The 21563-nt window shown below is 44.0% G+C and overlaps 1 protein-coding gene across 3 annotated transcripts in view; it reads left to right on the top strand.

Annotated features, from left to right (window-relative positions):
* The window catches only part of LOC127942434 (uncharacterized), a 91916-nt gene that overhangs the window by 8812 nt on the left and 61541 nt on the right, over window positions 1–21563 (top strand). For all 3 annotated transcript variants that reach the window (XM_052538151.1, XM_052538135.1, XM_052538143.1), the window contains exons 9-12: window positions 16054–16132; window positions 16233–16306; window positions 18099–18213; window positions 18294–18340. In XM_052538151.1, the coding sequence (XP_052394111.1) occupies window positions 16054–16132; window positions 16233–16306; window positions 18099–18213; window positions 18294–18340 (315 nt within the window). The remainder of the gene's footprint in view (window positions 1–16053; window positions 16133–16232; window positions 16307–18098; window positions 18214–18293; window positions 18341–21563) is intronic.

A 21563-nucleotide genomic window follows, 5' to 3' on the forward strand; every position in this document is an offset into this window, starting at 1 on the left:
CGCGACATTATTGAGGTAAAAAGTGAGGTAAAAATAACAACAAACTTCAGTGTACTTACTGGTAGTTGCACGCACACAATACTAGGAACTTTTAAATAAGTACAGCAAAACTTTCTTATATTATTTATGAAATAACATTGCACAGTCTTTCAACGTCAGCGATCTCTTCCAAGTGTCTCGAAACTGAAACTAAAGCTGTCTGCTTCCGCGAGCCGCAGAGCGCAGTGACACTTCTGATTGGCTGATTCTCAAACAGTCAGTTTTATATGCCTGAAATGAGTCATCCTTCGTCACAGCCGCCCCCAAATTTGTTACACTATATTTGCCAATCTAAGAAGGACTGACCGTATCAGTGTCTGGTATAGCAGGCAGAGCTACAAGGCGAGCGACGGGCCTCGTGTAGATTTTGTCCTTGACTTTGACTACTGCAGTCCTGACTCTCCCATCAGTTCCTGGAATAACCTCAGTGACATGACCTAAAGGCCACTGTGCCCTGGGCAGCTGTGGGTCCACCACCATCACTATGGTTCCAGTTTTCAGCTGAGCTGGGTCCTTGTGCCACTTAGAGCGAGTCTGAAGAGTCGGGAGGTAGTGTCGTATAAAGTGGGACCAAAACTGGTCAGCCAGCACCTGAGTATGTCTCCAACGGCGGCGACTCAAGAGCTCAGACTCAGCATACACAGCCTGTGGTAAAGAGGGGTCTAGCCGCCCCATGAGGAGCAAGTTGGGGGTTACTGGGTCAGCATCAGCCACATCTGTTGAAACGTATCCCAGTGGCTTAGAATTTAAGATTCCTTCTACTTCAATAAGTACCGTCCGCAGGACCTCTTCAGGGACAGTCTGTGATTGGATGGTGGCATACAGTGCAGCTTTAACAGACCTCACTTCCCTTTCCCAGACTCCTCCAAAGTGTGGTGCGCTTGGGGGGTTAAACTGAAACCGGATCTGGTGTTTAGCCAGTTGAGTTTGGAGTTTGGAGTGTAATGACCTGAAGGCCTCCTGGAGTTCTCTTTCACCTCCCTTAAAATTAGTGCCCTGGTCGGACCAGAGCTCTGCTGGTTTACCCCTTCGTGCTATAAAACGGCGGAGGGCCATCAAAAAGGAATCCGAGTCCATACTGGACAAAACATCCACATGCACAGCACGCGTCATCATGCATTTAAATAGTATGCCCCATCTCTTCTCATGGCGACGGCCAACCTTCACTGTGAAAGGCCCGAAGCAGTCCATGCCCGTAGAGAAGAACGGGGGCTTCAGCAGCTGTAATCTAGACTGTGGGAGGTCTGCCATCTTGGGCACTACTGGAGAAGCTCTCCATCTCTGGCAGTCCGGACAGGAGTGCTGATGGCGCTTTACAGCTTCACGGCCATGCAGAATCCAGTATTTTCGACGCAGCTCTGCAAAAAGGCGCTCTGATCCTGGATGGTGAAGGCTCTTGTCCATGTTCTGAATGATGAGCTGGGTCACTTTATGCTGATGGTCCAGGACCACTGGGTGAATAGAATCTGGTTCTAACTGGTCGCTGCGGCGGAGCCTTCCTCCAACCCGGATGAGTCTCACAGTCTTGTCATACTCTGGTGCTAGGGAAAGCAGCCTACTGGTGGCAGCTACTGGCTTACCGGTACTCAAAAGACTGAGCTCCTCAGCAAAGCTGTCCTGTTGGGCTCGTCTCAATACTTCTCTCTCTGCTTCTCGGTAGTCATCAGCAGAAAGACTGACTGGGCTCACTGATGACACAGGGCTAGATTGTGCAACCGCTTCTATCAGTGCTCTGAATGAGGAAAACTGATTAACATTTGATAGCAGAGATGTCTGTATACTTGTAGTGAGACAGCAGATAGTAGGTTTTCGCAGCTCAGCAGGATTCTCAGTCATCTCTGTGGCTGGCTGTGTAGGCCAGAATTCAGGCGACTGTTGTAAGAAGGCAGGGCCCTGACTCCATCTGTTCTTACCAGCCAGTTCCAGCAATGTTTTTCCCCGCGTTATGTCATCAGCTGGGTTGTTGGCAGAATCCACATATCTCCAGGCCCGGACATCAGTCAGCTCCTGGATTTCAGCTATTCTTGTTCCCACGAATACTTTGTACCGACAGGAGTCCGACTGAAGCCATGTAAGTACTGTTGTGGAGTCGGTCCAACATATAACATTGCGAATGTTCACAGTCAGCTCTCTTTGAAGTAGTGCAGCTAGCTGTGCAGCTGTCAGGGCAGCACACAGTTCTAGTCTTGGTATTGATTGCTGCTTCTTCGGGGCCACTCTGGATCTAGCATGCAGGAATGACACTTCCACACAGCCCTGTGAACTCTCCGTGCGCAGATAGGCCACTGAGCCGTATGCCTTCTCTGACGCATCAGCAAAGATGTGTAAATCTCTCTGGAGGTTTGAAGTGTTCATCTCAGGGCTCACATAGCAGCGAGGCAGTAGAATCTGAGAAAGATACTGCAATTCTTTCTCCCACATTATCCATGGCTGCAGCACATCTTCAGGCAGTGAAGGGTCATCCCAGTCTCTCTGTTTGTCCCACAAGTGCTGCACCAAGACCTTGGCCCGTGTAGTGAAAGGGACTATAAATCCCAGAGGGTCGAACAGGCGTGCCAGAACTCTGTATATGTTTCGCATGGTGGGTGTGGGTTGGTCCAGCATATGGTATTTATACCTTAAAGTGTCTGAATTGCAGAGCCAGCGGAGTCCCAGGGCCAGCTCCTGTGGGTCAGTACCTGACTCGTTGAGCCACAACTCACTGCTCTCAGATCTTGCTTCTTTGGGCAGATGGCTGATGACCTCAGGGGTGTTACTGGCCCACTGGCGTAATTCAAATCCACCTGTAGCCAGCAGTGAGGTCAGTTTGTCGACCAGGTGACGGGCTTCTTCAACAGATGGGAGGCTTTGCAGACAGTTATCCACATAAAAGGATCGTTCTATTGACACTCGAACATCTTCTCCTGGCTGACTATGGTCAAACACATGTTTCTGCAGCGCATAAGTTGCACAGCAGGGGCTACATGTGGTGCCAAACGGAAGGACTTGCCATGTGTAGATGCTGGGTGGTTCCTCTGTTTTCAGGTCTCGCCACAGGAAGCGAAGCAAGGGCTTATCTTCGGGGAGCAGCCTCACCTGATGAAACATGCCCTTAATATCACTGCTGATAGCAATTGCATGCTCTCTGAAGCGCAGCAGTACACCCAGTAGACTGGAACTTAAGGTGGGCCCAGGCAACAGCAGCTCATTGAGGTTGTTTTCCTTATACTTGAAGGAACAGTTGAACACAATCCTGTTCTTTCCGTTATGGCTCACCATGTGATGTGGGATGAACCACGACTCAGCTGATTTGCTCAGCTCATCTTCTGACACTTTAACTGCATAGCCTGCATTTTCCAGCTTTCCGATCTCTGCACAGTATGCTGCTGCTCTTTGAGGGTCTCGCCGCAGACGCCTCTCTGTACTGCGGAGATTAGCTAGCACAGCCTCCTTAGGTGCCTGAAGCAGTGGCATGTTCTTCACCCTGAGGAGGGGAGTAGCGTAGCGCTGAATTCCATCAACATCTACTCGTGTGGTGTTTGCCTCCAGCAGGCGGACTGCTTCCTGATCCTGCCTGGAGCGTGTGACAAGCTTTTCACTCCTGTAAGGCAGAACATCCAGCTGCCACAATCTCTCTACACTCTGTAGAAGCTCGTTAGTGGGTGAGAGGGTGGAGATGTGCAGACACTGTTGTGATGTTGCCTGCGCCTTGCTATACCTGATCGGCCCCTGAAGTGTCCAGCCCAACTTTGTCTTCACTGCGGCTGGTCCCCCGTGGGTTCCCACACGCACCGGCTCCACTGGAGTGATTAAGTGGGTATAATCTGACCCAATTAACAACAGGGGTTGCACTCTGTTAATCGTCTGGAGAGGGAGACCTCTTAAATGTTTGTGCTTCCTCTGAAGTGCCTTCATTGAGTAAGTGTGTTCAGCCAGACCCAGTTGATCAGCAGTGAATGCTCTGTGTATCTTGTAGGACTTCTTTGGATGATCTACTGGGGAGATGGAGAACAACACTGCAGTGCCGTGCAGAACCCTGATATCTTGCCGAACAGTTCTGAGGATCAGATTTTCCGGTTCACCAGTAAGCTTAAGGCTCTGCGCTGCTGCAGGGAGGAGAATGGTCCGCTCCGATCCATCATCAAGGATGGCATATGTCTCCAAGGTGTGTTCACCATTGCGCAGCAGCACTTTACTCACTTTCAGTAGCACTTGGCTGCATCCAGCCCGCCTGTCCACATACAGAACTTCATTAGTTGTGCTGATAAGGCAGGATGTATCCTCAGCTGCAGGTTTTATATTCACTTCATGCAAAGCTTGCAGGTGTCTCCCCTTACACTTGTGACATGTCATTTTCAAGCGGCACTGTGCAGCCTGGTGTGTGCGACCGCATCGCCAGCACCTCTTGTTGGTCTTAATCCACGCTGTTATCTGTTCCACTGTAAGCTGTGCAAAGTTTGCACACTTATCTAGGAAGTGTTGCATGTTCGAGCAGTAAGGGCAGTATGCTGTCCTCTCTGGCTGCTTGGTGCTTGATAAGGCCTTTTCTACTGCCAGTGTGCCCTCGGGTTGGTCTGTGGTATGCATGATGTTGGTATTCTTACCACTCCTAGTGTCACGGCGGCGCTCTGTTCTGGGTCCTGCTCTGCTCTTGTTTTCACTGGTTAGAGGCTCATACACTGTCTCCTGCATCTTCAGCTCGTAGTCAAGCCAGTCAGAAAAGTGCAATAGGCTTGGGATTGTAACACGCATTGGGTACAGGAATCTTTTAAATTCGGCCCGTATATCATGTGGCAGTTTAGACATCAGCCGTGTTACATGTGAACCACAGTAAAGCTCAGTCTTTCCAGTGTCCCCAAGCTGGTCTAACATCGCCACGAGTGCTCTCACTTTCAAAGCGAATCGCTTAAACTCACTGGAGTCACCCCGTGCAATATTGGGTGCCTCCATTAAATCAGCTATTTTCCTGAGAGCTAGCTGGTGAGGCTGTCCATAATGCTCAATTAGGCTTGTCATAGTGTCAGTGTAGGGCTGCAGTGAGTTTGTATATGAGTCCGCTATTAGAAGTGCCTCCTCATACTTCAGATGATCCACCAGGATCTGGTATTTAAAACGCTCTGTAGCATCAACAGGCAGTAAGTTCTCCAGAGCAACCTTAAGTCTGGCAAACTCTCTTGGATCCCCTTTGGTGAATGTAGGTATTGTGGGTTTAGGCCCGCGGTACACTGTCTCATGGTAGTGAGAGGGTTGCAGCTCTTCGTGCAGCGACTCGCATCTTTGTGGGGTGTAGGGTACACAATACTCTGGAGTCTGTACCCCGGGTACTGAATGATGGGGCTCAGGATGTCTGGGAGACTCCTTCTGTTGTGTAATCCTAATGTCTCTCAGTGCTGTTATGAGCTCTGCCATAAGGTCCTGTGATGGTGGCTGATAAACGTCTGCTACTGGGGGTGGTGGCGGTGGCCAGTCATCATCATTCGTAGGCAGAGTGTGACCACTAACTTGCACAAGTGGCGTGATTGGCTTGGTTTGGTAAGCACCGCCATCCTGCTCTATGTTATACTGCTGTTGAGGGGGGGGCTGTTGTAGGTAAAGGAGAAAGGGCTGTGCGGGCTTCAAGTCGCCTGTGCATGTCCATTACCTGTTGCTGCAGCCTTAGATTATCTTCCTGCAGCTTATAAAGAGCTTCAAGGACCTCAGGCGCTGTTTCTGGGGCAGGCCTCAATCGGGCCGAGGCGGGCGTACTCTGGAAGAGGGGTTCTGTATACTCAAACTGATGTGGATAGACGGCTTCCGCTCCCCGAATGACACTCCCATCCTCATGCAGCAGTGGTGGTGTGAGAGGCGTCATCCTGGCGTGTCTCTCTGGGAATCTAACCATACTGTCGTAAGGCCGCTGTTGCTCTGACAGGCTAACCGATTGTTGAGGTAAACGAGAGGGCTGCTGTAATGCTTGTGGGGGGATGTCATAGTCTTCCATCCAGGCTGGTCGCCGGGTCTCTCGGCGGGGTCGAGCATCTTCTGTGCGTGTATACTGATCCGAGAACATCTCTTAACAATCCCAGGGTGATCACACGTAAATCCGGCTCGAAGGACCAATTGTTTTGGTGATTGTTAAGGACTGTATAATTTGACTGGTTTTTGGAAGGTTGTGACCACCAGGGGGCATCGATTAGAATGCAGACGAGATGTTCCGTTTAGGTGTTTTATTGAAATAAAGATTGAAAGTATATGTGTGTGGTTCTGAAATAAAGATACAGACATAAATCAGTACAAATGTAAACTCTATATAAATAACAAAGAATTATTACATGCCTAACAGGTATATAATAAAACAAACACAATCAAAATTAAATTATAGTTTTGGTATGTATGTCTTGAATGCAGTAGTACACGATATCTCTATTCAAAGATTACTTACTTTGCTGCACATTAATTACCACACTATATAATATGCCAAATTCAGCTGAACATATAATAATTATGGACTGCAGAGTTACTCATTAAATTAAACAACGTTACACATCGTGTAAGAAAATAAATTATTCAAATTAAGGCACATAAAGTTTGCATAGCAACACTTCCAGTAATAAACATCATTCTCAACAATTAAACACAAGAGCAGTGCGAAGCTCCGCCATTATACTGTATGACAATGAGGAGCAACATGCCGCGACATTATTGAGGTAAAAAGTGAGGTAAAAATAACAACAAACTTCAGTGTACTTACTGGTAGTTGCACGCACACAATACTAGGAACAGCAAGTACAGCAAAACTTTCTTATATTATTTATGAAATTACATTGCACAGTCTTTCAACGTCAGCGATCTCTTCCAAGTGTCTCGAAACTGAAACTAAAGCTGTCTGCTTCCGCGAGCCGCAGAGCGCAGTGACACTTCTGATTGGCTGATTCTCAAACAGTCAGTTTTATATGCCTGAAATGAGTCGTCCTTCGTCACAATGACAATGCCAGACCACATACTGCATCTACAACAACATCATGACTGCATAGAAGAAGGATCCGGGTACTGAAATTATCAGCCTGCAGTCCAGATCTTTCACCCATAGAAAACATTTGGCACATCATAAAGAGGAAGATGCGACAAAGAAGACCTAAGACAGTTGAGCAACTAGAAACCTGTATTAGATATTTGAAATGGACTTTGGCAAAGTGGAAAACTGTTCTGTGGTCAGACGAATCAAAATGTTCTGTTCTTAATAGCAACATTTACATAAGCATTGAGTTTGATGTTCTCAGAAGATAACATGCTTTACGTTTAGTCAGATTCCTAATGTGTTCCTATTTAGTTCATGGTCATTTTAAGATCACGCTGTTCTATTTGTCCTATTACGTTACCTGTATTCAGGAAGTAATCACTCACACATTTCAAGTACCCATTTTGTTTAAGTCTCTTATATGCATCGCATCCATCTTATCTGTTTACTCCTTGTGTCTGGCATAGCATCGTTGGTATGTATATTTGTTTTTGTGAGATTGTCTGAAGGAATTTGTAATTATTTTTGTCAATACTTTGTTTATAAAGTGTAATCTGAGGACAGTTTGAATTTACCACAACAATGCAAATGCTAGCTCATGTGTGTCATTCGCTATGAGTTGCACGTTAAAGGTGTCACAATGACCTGGGCCCAGTTTCCCGATAAGTCCCTAAGTGTGTTCCCCGAAGTGTCCCTTAGGAAGCTTCTTATCACGCTGCCTCTTACGTCCGACATTATAAAAGCGCTGTCCAAGGTGAGGGTGCTGAATTAGTTGGCATCGATTGCTCAGGAATCGATTTTCCACTTCACACAAAGGTGCAATGCAGTGTTAAGAAAGACAACACGTTCTATGCAAATGAAACATCCCTCAAATTATTACAGTAACATTTATTTTAACATAGTTTAAGTTATTAGTAGAATATAGACTATAAATTAAATTCTCAAATGGTCAGTAATATGTTCACACGATATGTTGTGACGGTTAGATGAACCGGGTATCCCTCGCTAATCATCCACCCTCCTTATCCCGTTGTGCCACTTGTGCCGCTTCTTGACATGGGTTTAACGACTTATAAAAATTATATAATACACTTTTATATTAGTAATGGTAAGGTACTTTACAATCAGAAATGATTGGAAAGCAGCTGCAGTTACTTCTGTTTAATGCGGTATTGATTGCAATTGGTTTATGTTTTTCAATAAAAAGTAACCTATCTACAATGAGGAGAGAGAGAGAAGGAGTTAGATACAAAATATGCTGGGGAAGCAACGTAAAAAAGGGCACCAAGCCTCTCGTCAGAGGAACTTGAAGTTTTGCTGGATCTTGCCACCAGGTCAGAGATCACACCCCTGTGGTCCACTATAACCTTCACGTTTATGGCTGCGTATCCCTTTTGCGATAAGTAGCCTACGCCTGATCAATCACTGATAGATTGGTGATAGTGATAAGTTTGCCATCCACCAGGATGTAATCCCTGGCATGGCACAGAAGGGCGTTGGTGACAGTGTGGACCACCTCCACACCGAGGTCTTGATTAGGCCATAGCCCTCTCCCACAACCTTGATGAATCTCTCTGTAGCAAAACAAATAAATTAATAATAAAAACGTAGCGCTGCAAGCAGCTGGACTTCAGGGCTTAAAGAAAAATTCCATATTAGTTCTGATACCACATAAAGTCAACTTCATAAATAGGCCTGTATCCATTGCGAACATAATTTATTATGAGTCTTAAAATGTCCATAACATAAAATCATTGTTGTCATACCATAGTTTGACTTGTAATGCGCTGCGCTTATTTCTATAGAGCACTGCACTGTGGCGGCGACTAGCGTCTTGAGCTCAAACAACGCTAAGAGAGAGCTTACGAATGGTCCAGACCAACCTTACAAAAGTGTGACTTACAGAAGATATACTTACGAACGTGTCGGGAATCGTGCCATAAGTGAAAGTGAAAGTGACGTGACATTCAACCAAGTATGGTGACCCATACTCAGAATTTGTGCTCTGCATTTAACCCATCCAAAGTGCACACACACAGAGCAGTGAACACATACCCGGAGCAGTGGGCAGCCATTTCTGCTGCGGCGCCCAGGGAGCAGTTTTTGGGGTTCGATGCCTTGCTCGTGGTATTGAAGGTGGAGAGAGAACTGTACATGCACTCCCCCCACCCACAATTCCTGCCAGCCCAGGACTCGAACTCACAACCTTTTGATTGGGAGTCCGACTCTCTAACCATTAGGCCACGACTTCCCCAGGGAGACGGGAGACTGGAGACTTAATTCAACCACACACTCTCTGTCTGGTCTCGTCTAAGCAAACTACATAGAGAGTCAGGTTTAGTCCACAATAGTTCACAGTTTATTTACTAGATTTCTATCGTCAGCATCTTCATCTTCGGAGGAGTTTTGTATTCCGGAGTGTGTACCTGTGGTTTCCCCACAAGCTTCAATTTATCTGCCATTGTCTCTTAACTCTTTGCCATTTCAATAAACTGTTCCATTTACCATTCCTGGGAAGTTGTGGCCTAATGGTAAGAGAGTTGGACTCTCAATTGAAGGGTTGTGAGTTCGAGTCTCGGGCCGGCAGGAATTGTAGGTGGTGGGAGTGCATGTACAGTGCTCTCTCCACCCTCAATACCATGACTGAGGTGCCCTTGAGCAAGGCACTGAACCCCCAACTGCTCCCCGGGCGCCGCAGCATAAATGGCTGCCCACTGCTCCAGGTGTGTGTTCACAGTGTGTGTGTGTTCATTGCTGTGTGTGTGCACTTTGGATGGGTTAAAAGCAGAGCACAAATTCCGAATATGGGTCACCATACTTGGCTGTATGTCACGTCACTTCACTTCACTTCATTTAACCTTGAAACTATCTCCGTCATCTTCTGTCCCTGACAGAAGACCGGACCGATATATTCTACATGTCTCAACTGGATCAGGACACATTCCAGAGCCTGGTGGACATACTTTGTGGCCAACCCAAATCCGTTCTCTGTTGAGGCACATGAGTGCAAAGGATTCCTCCTCCAGTGTGAACTTATTTTTGAGATGCAACCCAGCCGTTATCCTACAGATCACAGTAAAATTGCCTTTGTCATTTCATTACTCACCGGGAAAGCGCTCCATTGGGCAGTCTCCATCTGGCATCAAAACGTGCCATTTCTTAATTCTTATCTCACTTTCTCTGCTTTCCTGAAGACGAAAACTCAGTTTGTGATTAACTGTATAACATCAAGCAGGGAAAAGCTTCGGCCACAGATTACTCTCTTAGTTTTTTGCACGCTAGCGGCCACTAGTGGCTGGGATGAACAGGCCCTTATAACCACGTATCGCAATGGTCTTAATCCAGAGCTTCGTTTACAACTGTCTGCATTTGATGATACCATCAGGCTTGAACGTTTCATTCAGAGAGCGATCCGCACGGAGAATCGGATGTTAGCATGCCATCATTCCACTGTTGCACTATGTCGCCCACCAGAGCTGCCCTCTCCAGGGCCAGAACCGATGCAGCTGGACTCAACATGCTCCCACTGTCAGAGCGACAATGGTGGCTGACCCAGGGTCTGTGCTTATACTGTGCCAGCAAAGGGCATGTTATCGCGGAATGTCCCATCTGTCCACCCAGAGCCTTGGTGAGTACGGTCCAACCAGAGAAACACATATAATTAAGTTATCGTTTCATAATTTTTCTGTTACAGTGTCTGCCCTCCTCGACTCTGGTTCAGCCGGGAATTTCTTCTCAGCCCAGCTCTGCCAGCAGCTTAATATCCAGAAAGAGCCCATACGAAAGAAGCTAAAAGATCAGTCTGTCACCGGCAAACCATTGAACTGTTCATCAATCCAGCATCACACCAACGAAATCACTCTGACACTGGGTATCCTGCATCAGGAAAAAATCTAACATCTGGTCCTGGAGAATTCCACCGCAGACGTGATTCTTGGGAGGCCATGGTTAATCGAACATCACCCAGAGCTCTCTTGGGACATGGGAGCGGAAAAACGATGGAGTGATCAATGTTTTCCACAATGTTTTCCTGAGATGCCAAAACCTAATCGTCCTCCTCCAAAATTAAAGGTATGCAGCACTACAATAGAAAGTCCCAAGGATAATAGATATGTTTCTATTCCTCCAGAATATGCCGAATACAGTGACGTTTTCTGTCCCAAGAGAGCTTCAAAACTACCACCACATCGGCCATGGGACTGGCAAAGTCTATTCACTCTCCATTCCAGAACAAGATGCAATGGAGAAGTACATCTCGGAAGCTTTGGAGCAAGTGTATATCTGACCATCAACTTCCCCTGCTGCTTCACTATTCTTCTTTGTTGCAAAAAAGGATGGAGGAATTCGAACCTGTATTGATTACAGAGCGTTAAATGCCATCACCCGAAAATTTCGTTATCCTCTTCCCCTCGTCCCAGTAGCGCTAGAACTGCTCTATGGTGCAAAGGTATTTACAAAACTAGATTTACGTAGTGCTTATAATCTTATCAGAATAAGGACGGCGACGAGTGGAAGACGGCTTTTGTGAGCCCTACTGGTCACTGGGAATACTTGGTGATGCCGTATGGCCTAGTCAACGCGCCATCTGTATTCCAGGACTTTATGTACACTATTTTTAGAGATCTGCTAAATCGTTTTGTGATGGTATACACTGATGACATTTTCATCTATTCAAGTGTCGCCCATGTTCAGCCTGTTAAAGAAGTGTTGGAAAGATTACGTCGACACACCCTATTCGTTAAAGCTGAAAAATGTGAATTTCACAAAACAATCATCAAATTCCTAGGTTATCAAGTATCCAGTCACAGAGTGAGTATGGACGAGGGGAAGGTCAATGCTATCAAGAACTGGCCCAAGCCTGTCTCACTTAAGAAACTTCAAAGATTTCTGGGGTTTTTAACGTAGATTCATCAACAACTTCATCGCATCTCCACTGACGTCTGCATTAAAAGGTAAACCCAAAAAGTTAACCTGGAATGATTAAGCAGATGTAGCATTTAACATGCTGAAGAGTACTTTCTGCGAGGCACCCATCCTCATTCACCTATATCCAAACAAACCTTTTACTGTGGAGGTAGACCCTTCTTATACAGGTGTCGGAGCTGTCCCATCCCAGCAGCAGGGGAACCCGGCTCGTCTCCATCCATGTGCTTATTAGTCTTACAAGTTCAGCCCGGCAGAGAAGAACTACGATATCGGAAATCGAGAGCTACTAGCGATCAAACTGGCTCTCGACGAATGGCGCCATTGGCTTTAGGGGGCGCGTCATCCATTCAAAGTATTAACAGACCACAAGAACCTCCAGTATCTGTGTGAGGCAAAGAGATTGAATCCCCGACAAGCCAGGTGGGCCCTCTTTTTTACTCATTTTGATTTCACCATCTCATATTGTCCTGAAAACAAAAATTGTAAGGCAGATGCGTTGTCAAGACCCCTGAAACCATCCTACCTGCAAAGGTTTTTGTCTGCCCCATCGAGTGGAGTGGAGATGATATCATTCCCATTATGCAGAATGCTCTGCCGGGTTGTCCAGATGGATTAAAATATGTACCCTTGCATCAACAGACACCACTTATTACCAAATATCATGTCTCTCCAGGCACTGGTCATCCTGGCATCCAACAAACCCCCTCGCTGCTAAAACATTGCTTCTGGTGGCCCAACATGGCAGAGGACATCAGAAGGTTTGTGAGGGGGTGTAAGGAGTGTGCCATGGCAAAGACACAAAAACATCTGCCCCACCGAAAACTCTGTCCTTTTCCTGTTCCCTGTCATCCATGGTCTCATCTCGGAGTGGATTTCGCCACAGATTTGCCCACACAAGTTAATACCTGCATATTTGTAGTGGTGAATTGATTTTCAAAGATGTTGAGATTAATACCCCTCAAAGCACTGCAGACTGCAGAACTTCTGTTTTAGCATGTATTCAGGTATTTTGGCCTTCCAGAGGATATTGTTTCGGATCGGGGTCCACAATTTATCTCCCGAGTATGGAAATCTTTCTTCAAGCTTCTGAATTTAACCATTAGTCTGTCATCAGGTTATCATCCTCGAAAAATCCAGGAAGTGAGTCGCTTCCTCCGAACCTTCTGCCATGAACACCAGAACTCTTGGAGCCAGTTCCTACCCTGGGCCGAGTACGCACAGAATTCTCTCCACCAACAGACCACCGGCCTTCACCCCATTCTAGTAGTGCATGCTTGGTTCCTGTGGAACGAAGAGCCAAGCGAAATACCATCTGTTCAACACTGGTTCCGAGAGAGCGAGAGGGTCTGGGACTGAGACATAGTCTGGCTATCGACACAAAACATCTGGCTCTTGTAGCAGAAATGAGTCGAACCAGACAAATTAAAGAGTCTATCAGAGCTGTGTGCATTGAAACGAGAGGCGAACTCCTCAGGAAGTCATAAATCAGTTCTAGTGCCACAGGAACCAAGCAAGATAACCAACCAACCAACTTGTTCACACAACAGATTTCAACATTAACACCAATAGAACAATTATTGACAATTTTAATTCGAAGAAGAGATTGTCAAATTTATTGTTCGTGATTGAAATGCAACGCTGGACATCACATGTAAACCCAGGAGATCAAGTTAAATACTTGCATTGACTTCCCCCATCCAGCAGAACCAGACTGAAATTCCTAAGGGGGAAGGGCTTTAAACCTTTGTCTTCACAGAAAAGTCCCTTTGCCAGAGAATGGCAAAGAAACTGCTTTTTGTACATTATATATGGACCAGAATAAACTCAAAAAGACGTATAAACGAATCATTCCATTGCTTAACTCCATATTCATTTATGTGTAACCCACACAATTGACTATCATGTATAATCACTTATTGTGTATGTCTTTTGATAACTATAGGATACATAGTCATGACTAGTATTGATATAATCGAATTTTCTTGCTTGATATTGTCCTGACAATCATTTATTTGTAAAATATATCATAATTGTGTTATAGGAATCATGTCCAAAATTAGATCCTGCGAGGCAGGAACCACATGCTTGGTAAGATAAACAAATGATTTATGATCCCCTGAGCCAAGACCATATCTGATTGGTCAAGGCAACATTTGAGGGGTGGCCCACAAGGAAGTTTAAATACTTTGGACACAATGAAATTTGGCTTTTAGTCTACTTTTAGTCCCTAGCTGCTGCTATTAGCCATGTCGGCTTTTAGTTCTAGCATTGCTTGTGCTATCAGTCATGCCTTGCTTTTAGTCTGCTTTTAGTCCCTTGCTGCTGCTATTAGCCATGTCTGTTTCTAGTCTCTAGCTATGCTTTTGCTAGCTTGTAGCTTCTAGTCATGCGGTTTAGTCATCACTGTTTGAGCACGGTTCCTGCGTGCTTCGGCCTGCCTGCTGCTACTATGCCACGATGAGAAGGAACACAACCTAGTCTTGTCAAACTTTATTTCTTTTCTTTTCCATTTGAGAGTTTCGTGTTCTGAGTTAAGTTTTGTAACGTCGACCTCGTCTGCGCGTTTGAACTCAAACCAGCCACACAACTCCAGCTTCAGCCAACGCCCAAGCACGGGCTCCCCAAGACGTCACTTCAGCCAACTGAACTTCCAGCCAATCAGCGACACCGGGATACCCCTTTCAACGGGAGTCCCTTTCACAGCAAACGAAGGCAACGTATTCCCAGATATTTGTTGTGCTGGTGTATCTAATATAATTTTAACCCCATTGAGGAACTCAATGCGAGCGCTAATTACGTGATTGATGGTTGTTCATGTCTATGCAATTTAACGTATTGCTGTAAACTTGGGATTTCCATATTTCCATTCTCTTAAACTCATCTTTTCCTAACTTTCGATCTTCCTGCAACTTGTGTGAATGTGTGAGTGCGTGCGTTTATGTGTTAGATTAGTATATATGTCTTAGATTTATCTAATAAAGCCTTATTCATATTGAAAAGAGAAGTATCTTGTGTTTTGTGCTTACAAGTTAATGTCTTAAACTGCCGATCTTGTTATTGTGCTAATTGATAGAGTTTTCACTATAGTTTGGATATTAGTATCCAGCGCAGATTTGATGTTAAACGGCTCGTTCACTGAACCGCAGGCGCGTCTCCGTGAACAGCCGTGAAACAGTGATTCTGTTCAAATTCCCTTTAAAATCTTAAATGATTCCCTTTGAGCTAAATTGACCTGTTTCCCTTACACTCTGTCTGCCTTGTCGAAAGCTGAGTCCCAAGTTTATTGGTCCATTCATCATCATAAAGGACGTCAATCTTAGGAGCGATCTTGGGTACCTTTAAACGACATCCTCGGGGGGCTTCGGGAAGCTGTAGATGGTTACTGTCACGGATGCGCCAGGTCCTTCCACACACACTACTCCCGATCACAATCACCGTACTTTTGATTTGCTGCACCTGTAGCACTTTCATTATCTCTGTTCTATATAAATCAGCCACTGACACACACTCTCTGTCCGGTGTCGTCTAAGCAAACTACATTGTGAGCTACTGTGGACTAAACCTGACTCTATGTTTATTTCATATATTTCTATCATCATCATCTTCATCTTCGGTGGAGTTTTGGATTCCGGAGTGTGTCTGTGTACCTGTGGTTTCCCTACGAGCTTCAATTTATCTGCCATTTACTCTTAACTCTTTGCCCTTTCAATAAACTGTTCCATTTAACCTTGAAACTGTCTCCGTCATCTTCTGTCCCTGACAGAGTAATCAGTTATCAGTAATTTAATTACTTTTCCAGAGTAACTTGCCCAACACTGCTTACAAACTGTATTCATTCAAATATAAAAATGGCATACACAACTTTTTTTTTAATCATTAATTTGCCAGGCGAGTTAAAAGTCACGGGAAACTTGACCAGTGAACATCAATATGAACATGAAACAGAAAAACAATAAACAGTTCAGTAGGGGATTTGAACAGTGATTTATTAGTGTTTTATTTCTCATGTGACTCAATTGATGAATTATCATCAGATAAGCAGGACTGAAGCTTGTTTGTTTAGAATCAGATACGTAGTTTGTGTAATTATGATGAGTGTGTGTGTGTTACAGAGAACCTTCTAGTTAAGTGGTTCCTTCTGATTCATGAAAAGAGCATGTTGGTGCGCAGAGACACAGAGCTGGTGTATATGTGAGTTACACACACAAACACACACAAAAGCACACATACACGTTGAGCAGAATAATATATGTGTCTCTGTGTGTGTGTGTGTGTGTGTGTTTGTTTTCAGGGTGAAGCAGCAGAATCTGGAGGATGAACAGGTTGATGTGGAGTTAGAGATCAGATACCTCTTCAACAAACCAGGTGAGCAGAAACATCTCAGTTTACGAATTTAATTAGCCTGCATCCCGACGCCCTCGTCCTGAACCCCTCTCAACTCGCACGTGTTTATAAATAGATTAAATGAAACGGGACAAATTTAATCTTGACAAACTATGCATCATTATAAAGATCTAAGCCTCAAGCATCGACGACAGATCTCTGTTTTTCAATGGAAAGCTTATAAAGACTGTATTTGCTACATTTGTGTAAGCAGTACACATAAAAAACCTGAACATTAGAAATGCTGTACATACCAGATCCGTCGTACTAAGGGAAGGTCCCTCTTTAAACCATTCAGACAGACCCACCTGTATTCTCACGAGCTCATTCTCCTCCATGCCTCAGTAGCGGCGGGTCCTGAACCACGAGAAGCAGATGCTAACTTTTTTCCTTTTTTTCCTTGGAAAGAGAGACGAACAAGAACTGAGATTTTTAATTGAAAAAACGCTCACGATGCACACAGATTGTCTCCTCAAAGACATCGTGTGTGTGCTCTTCACCCAAACAAATGACGCAAAGATCGTGTGTGTGTCATAGGGTGTCAAATAATGCCGACACGGATGCACACATTGTCTTAAATGCTTGATAATAGTCGCCATGATATACAGAGAAAGATCGCTCTTACAGGTTCTTTCAGATGCACGCTTCAAACAAAACAATCAGTGAAGACGAAGAAGAAAATGATCTCCCGGTGCCTGTTTATAGTTGTGCCAGTATGTTACGTCAGAGACTGTCAACGGCCAACAAGTTGGTGTTTTTTCTATGTATGCTTCAGACACGGGTCACAACGAGGTGTTCCCCATAGCGACCCCTAGAGGACAGAGATGAAGTTGCCTCAAAGGAAATTCAATTAAATTCAATTCAATTAAATTAAATTCAAGTTTATTTGTATAGCGCTTTTTACAATACAATTCGTTACAAAGCAACTTTACAGAAAAGTAAATGAATCACATTTATATATGGGAATATGTTTGCGTAGTTTAATATTGTTTAGTGTGAATTCTGCTTTAATAAGGTATGAACTGATCTGTGGATGATGTTGTCAGTAGTTTGTAGTAAGGGTTGCAAAGATTAATCGAATAGTTGATTCAATGCTCTGCCATGACGCTTTAAGCTTGACGTTGACTAGTAGCTGGTCCTATAGAGGATGCAACAGGATAAAAAAATCTTTGAAGGACTTTCACATTTACGATGTTTCCAACCAGTTAAAATGACAAATAATTTGAAATTGAGTTTTAAACCACTTATTGTACAGGTAAATTAATAGCTGTTCTAATCTAATGCGTTGCTGCACTGTAACACGGATACATTTTTGTGGTTTCTCAATAAAATAGCTTAGAAACTAAAAAAGTTTAAGCATATATTTCTTAACTAAATTCCGCAGCATCACTACTACTAGAGAGACCCTGCCATGTAGAAATAATTCACACACACAATCGCTTTCACTAATGTGTTCATATAAATGTAACCTTTACTGTGCTACTTTATCTGTATCTGATTTAGAACAAGAAGAAATCTGTGAGAAATAAAATGACCCAAAAGGCAAAAGAACTGGTAAAAACGAGTTGTTATTGGAGCAATACCCATGTACACAGTGCTGTGTCATATGCCATAGCTGTGCACAAGAGGTTTGAGTCTCAGCTCCAGACTTATTTGTTCATTAATGATGTCATCAGCGACTAGTCAACTTCGACTTTTAAAAAATCTGAAGTCATTCAACCCCTAGTTTGTAGTTAACTGTAAATGTGTGTGTGTGTGTGTGTGTGATTCTCAGAGCAGGACTGGAGCTCTGACGACAGACAACAGGAACAGCAGCTGATGTCACGCCTGCTGTCAATCATCCAGCAGAGAAATTATATCATCAGCAGCCTGGATCAGGACAGGAAGAGGTCAGAGTTCACCAGATCAGCAGTGTGAGGTCACATGATAATCGTGTGTTATTGATGGATGTGTTTGTGTTCTTCATCAGGGAGGAGGAGGAGGATGAGATGCTGATGGCTGTGATCCAGAGGATGGGTGAGAAACCAGGAAAGTTTCTTCTTTTTAAACTAGGATATTTGTGCAAGATTATTTGGAAAATGTTCCATTAACGTTTCCTCAACATATAGCTTCTGTGACCGTCTCTACTACTCAAGCCAGTTGATATTTATTTGAAATGAACCTTTAAAGGGCAGTTAGGATGGCCATATGCGCCGTTCATATGGGTCACGTCCCAGCCAGGATTTTAATATTGCCTAAAATATCCAGGTTTCGGCTATTTGCACTGTGCAGGTTGATCGTTGTGTGACATTCATGAGAGCTATAAAGAGCAGAGCAGACTGCTCCTTATGCTTTCAAATCACTTTCACGTGTTTGTTCGTTTGTTTGACTTGAAGCATTGTGACGCACTTTTTTTTTTTTTTTTTTTTTTTTGGATTTGTGCACAGCACAAGTCAATCGATTCAAGTCAATCGAATGAACAAATGTGCGCATTTTTGCATCGCTTTGATGGTTCCCTCTAGATCTCGCCTTCTCACATGCAGCCCCACGATTGGTCGATTATGTACAATACCTGCATGTTATTGGTCAAACTGCTCTGGATGTTTCATGCATTATTAAAATCCTGGCTGGGATGTGTCCCATATTAACAGCGCATATGGCCACCCTATGTGTAGTGTTTTTATGGCTAACTGGGAAGACAGCTGTAACATAACAGTTCATCATCAGACACTAAAACTATTAAAACTTATTTTGGGGTGTTATATTTCTGCATGATTATTAGCCCAGTAAATTACATTAATATTATTATTATTGTTATTATTATTATTATTATTATTATTTTTATTATTATTATTTAATTGTGCTAAAGAAATGTTCAAATGGCAGACTTAATTCACGTTTAACAGCTTCTACCACTAAAAGTCACATACATGACTTGGATTTTCAGTACAGTGCTTCTTTATTTCAGTTTGAAGGTGGTTTTGGATCTGCTCGAGACAGTCGGGTGTTTGAGTGCATTTATACACATCCTCGTCAAGCCTGTTAGCACTTGTTTTCATCATGGCCTTTATTCTACTCCACAAGATTTAATCATCATTTAAAAAGGATGTTGTCAGTGTTGAGCTTCACAACAAAACATTTCTCAAGGGAAAAATAAACGCACTGCTTTGGTGATATGCGCAATTCTGTGTGCTGAAACGTCCGAAAAAAAAAAAAAGTCGTCGGCGTATCTAGATGCGCAGGTGGCTGGGAAGACGTGGCCAATATGGTCAATCCATTTTGCAACCCGAACTGGAGGTAAGCAGGCGTTTTTTCCCCTCTTTTATTTTTCTTTGCCATAACTCCACAAGTTATCCCTCCATCACTTCAGTCCACACTACATGCCGTGTCAGGTGTCACCATGGTTTCGTTTATGGTTTCACGCACACGCAGTGAGGGAAACGCGGAAAATTGGTTCGTAGCCCTGCTTCAATAGTGCGATACCTCACGAGAGGCGACCAAAATTTCTGACATGTCAGAAATCCATTCGACCAACCGATTGCCGGTCAGGAGAGGCTTATCGCCTCTCGTTTCCCCTTGTACACTGCACGAACACTGCACGACAAACGACGCACGAAAATGCTGAAATTCGGCCCGACCCGAAAAAGAGTCGCACGAGTCAGAATTCGGCTCAAAATCGGATGAAAATCGCACAGTGTATGCCCGGCCTTATAGGGCTGCTCGGCCGATCGTGATCGGAGCAGCCCTAATCAAAAGCAAGCCAAATGTAACCCCCATTTTCATATTCGGCTGGATGTCTCGGTTTCAGGTGAAAGAATAGATTTGTGGTGCTGCTGCCTTTGACTGCGATGGGCTTTAGGCAAATGTTGCAGCGTGGGGTCTCTTGCTCCACGTCTGTCACAGCAAACCCATAACAGTTCCAAACAACAGATGATTTTTTTCCTTTCTTGGGAATAAACTTCCAACTCTCACCGGTAGCCATGTTGTCGCTTGCTGTTTCGTGTGTGCTATGATGTTGTTGTTGTCGCTTGCTATACAGCCATATGAAACTAACACTACGGAAGCTCCGGGGAGCCAAAAATGCGCCATTACACAAAAACTCGATTTACTTATTTTTTTTTAAATCGCCTGTAACAAAAAATTTGAATTCATTCAATCGATTTTTCGCCCAGGCCTATGATCACTGAACAAAGTCTGTGCCAATGGCGTTTGGACCTCCTTGGAGAAAGTAGTCTCTTTCTTTTTTTCAGGACGACAGGATGTGGTTCTCTACAGTTTCCATCTAAGCAAGAAATCCACTCCCACTTGCAGCATCACACAAGTGCTTCTGTAAAATTGGGGAGAAAAAAACAATCATTTTACATCCATTTATCAAAAATATTATTGACAGGTGAAATATCAGACAAGTATCAATTACAATACAATAATAGTTCACTCAAAGCATTTAACCACAAATTCTGTCATAATTTTTTTTCATCCTCATGTGGTTCCAAACCTGTATGACATACATGTCTTACATGGTGTTTGTAGAACGGCATGAGTATAAGTGAAAAACAATTCAGGTGAACAATTTGTTTTAAAGGGGGGGGGGGTGAAATGCTCGTTTTCACTCAATCTCCTGTTAATCTTGAGTACATATAGAGTAGTAATGCATCCTTCATATATCCAAAAAGTCTTTAGTTTTATTATATTTATAAGAGAAAAATAGTCTGTGCCGTTTTTTTTCGGAAAAACACGAGCGTCTGGAGGCGTGACGTGTGGGCGGAGCTAAAGAATCACGAGCGCTAGTAGGCTTTTGCGTTGAGAGCGTTTGGAAGCTGTGACACAGATCCAGAGGCTGAAATTTAACAAGAGCAGCATCAGCAACGACGTCTCTATGTGGTATGTACTGAAACTGTATATATTTGCTTAGCGGTTTTGGAAAATGACTAAGTTCCACTTTATGTCGTCTTTTTTTTTTTTTAAAGGTGTACAAGGTTTACTTGATGTGCTTACGCATGCGGTTCCAACACACGATCGTGACCCTTTTTCGTTGGGGCTGCATTATCCTTAAGAAATAAACGATACGCAAATCCGGCGTCAAACTGGGCCTTGTTCAGGCCCGGCGCCACAAGGGGGCAAAAGGGGGCATTGCCCCCTCAGATCTGACTTGTGCCCCCTCTGTTTCATTTTTGTATTCATGGTTAAAAATAAAATGTTCAACCTTTTGAGTTAAATAATACTTTAACCTTATCCCCATGGGATTTAGTATGTTCAGATA

This window comes from Carassius gibelio, chromosome A3, assembly GCF_023724105.1.
Source record: "Carassius gibelio isolate Cgi1373 ecotype wild population from Czech Republic chromosome A3, carGib1.2-hapl.c, whole genome shotgun sequence".
NCBI lineage: Eukaryota > Metazoa > Chordata > Actinopteri > Cypriniformes > Cyprinidae > Carassius > Carassius gibelio.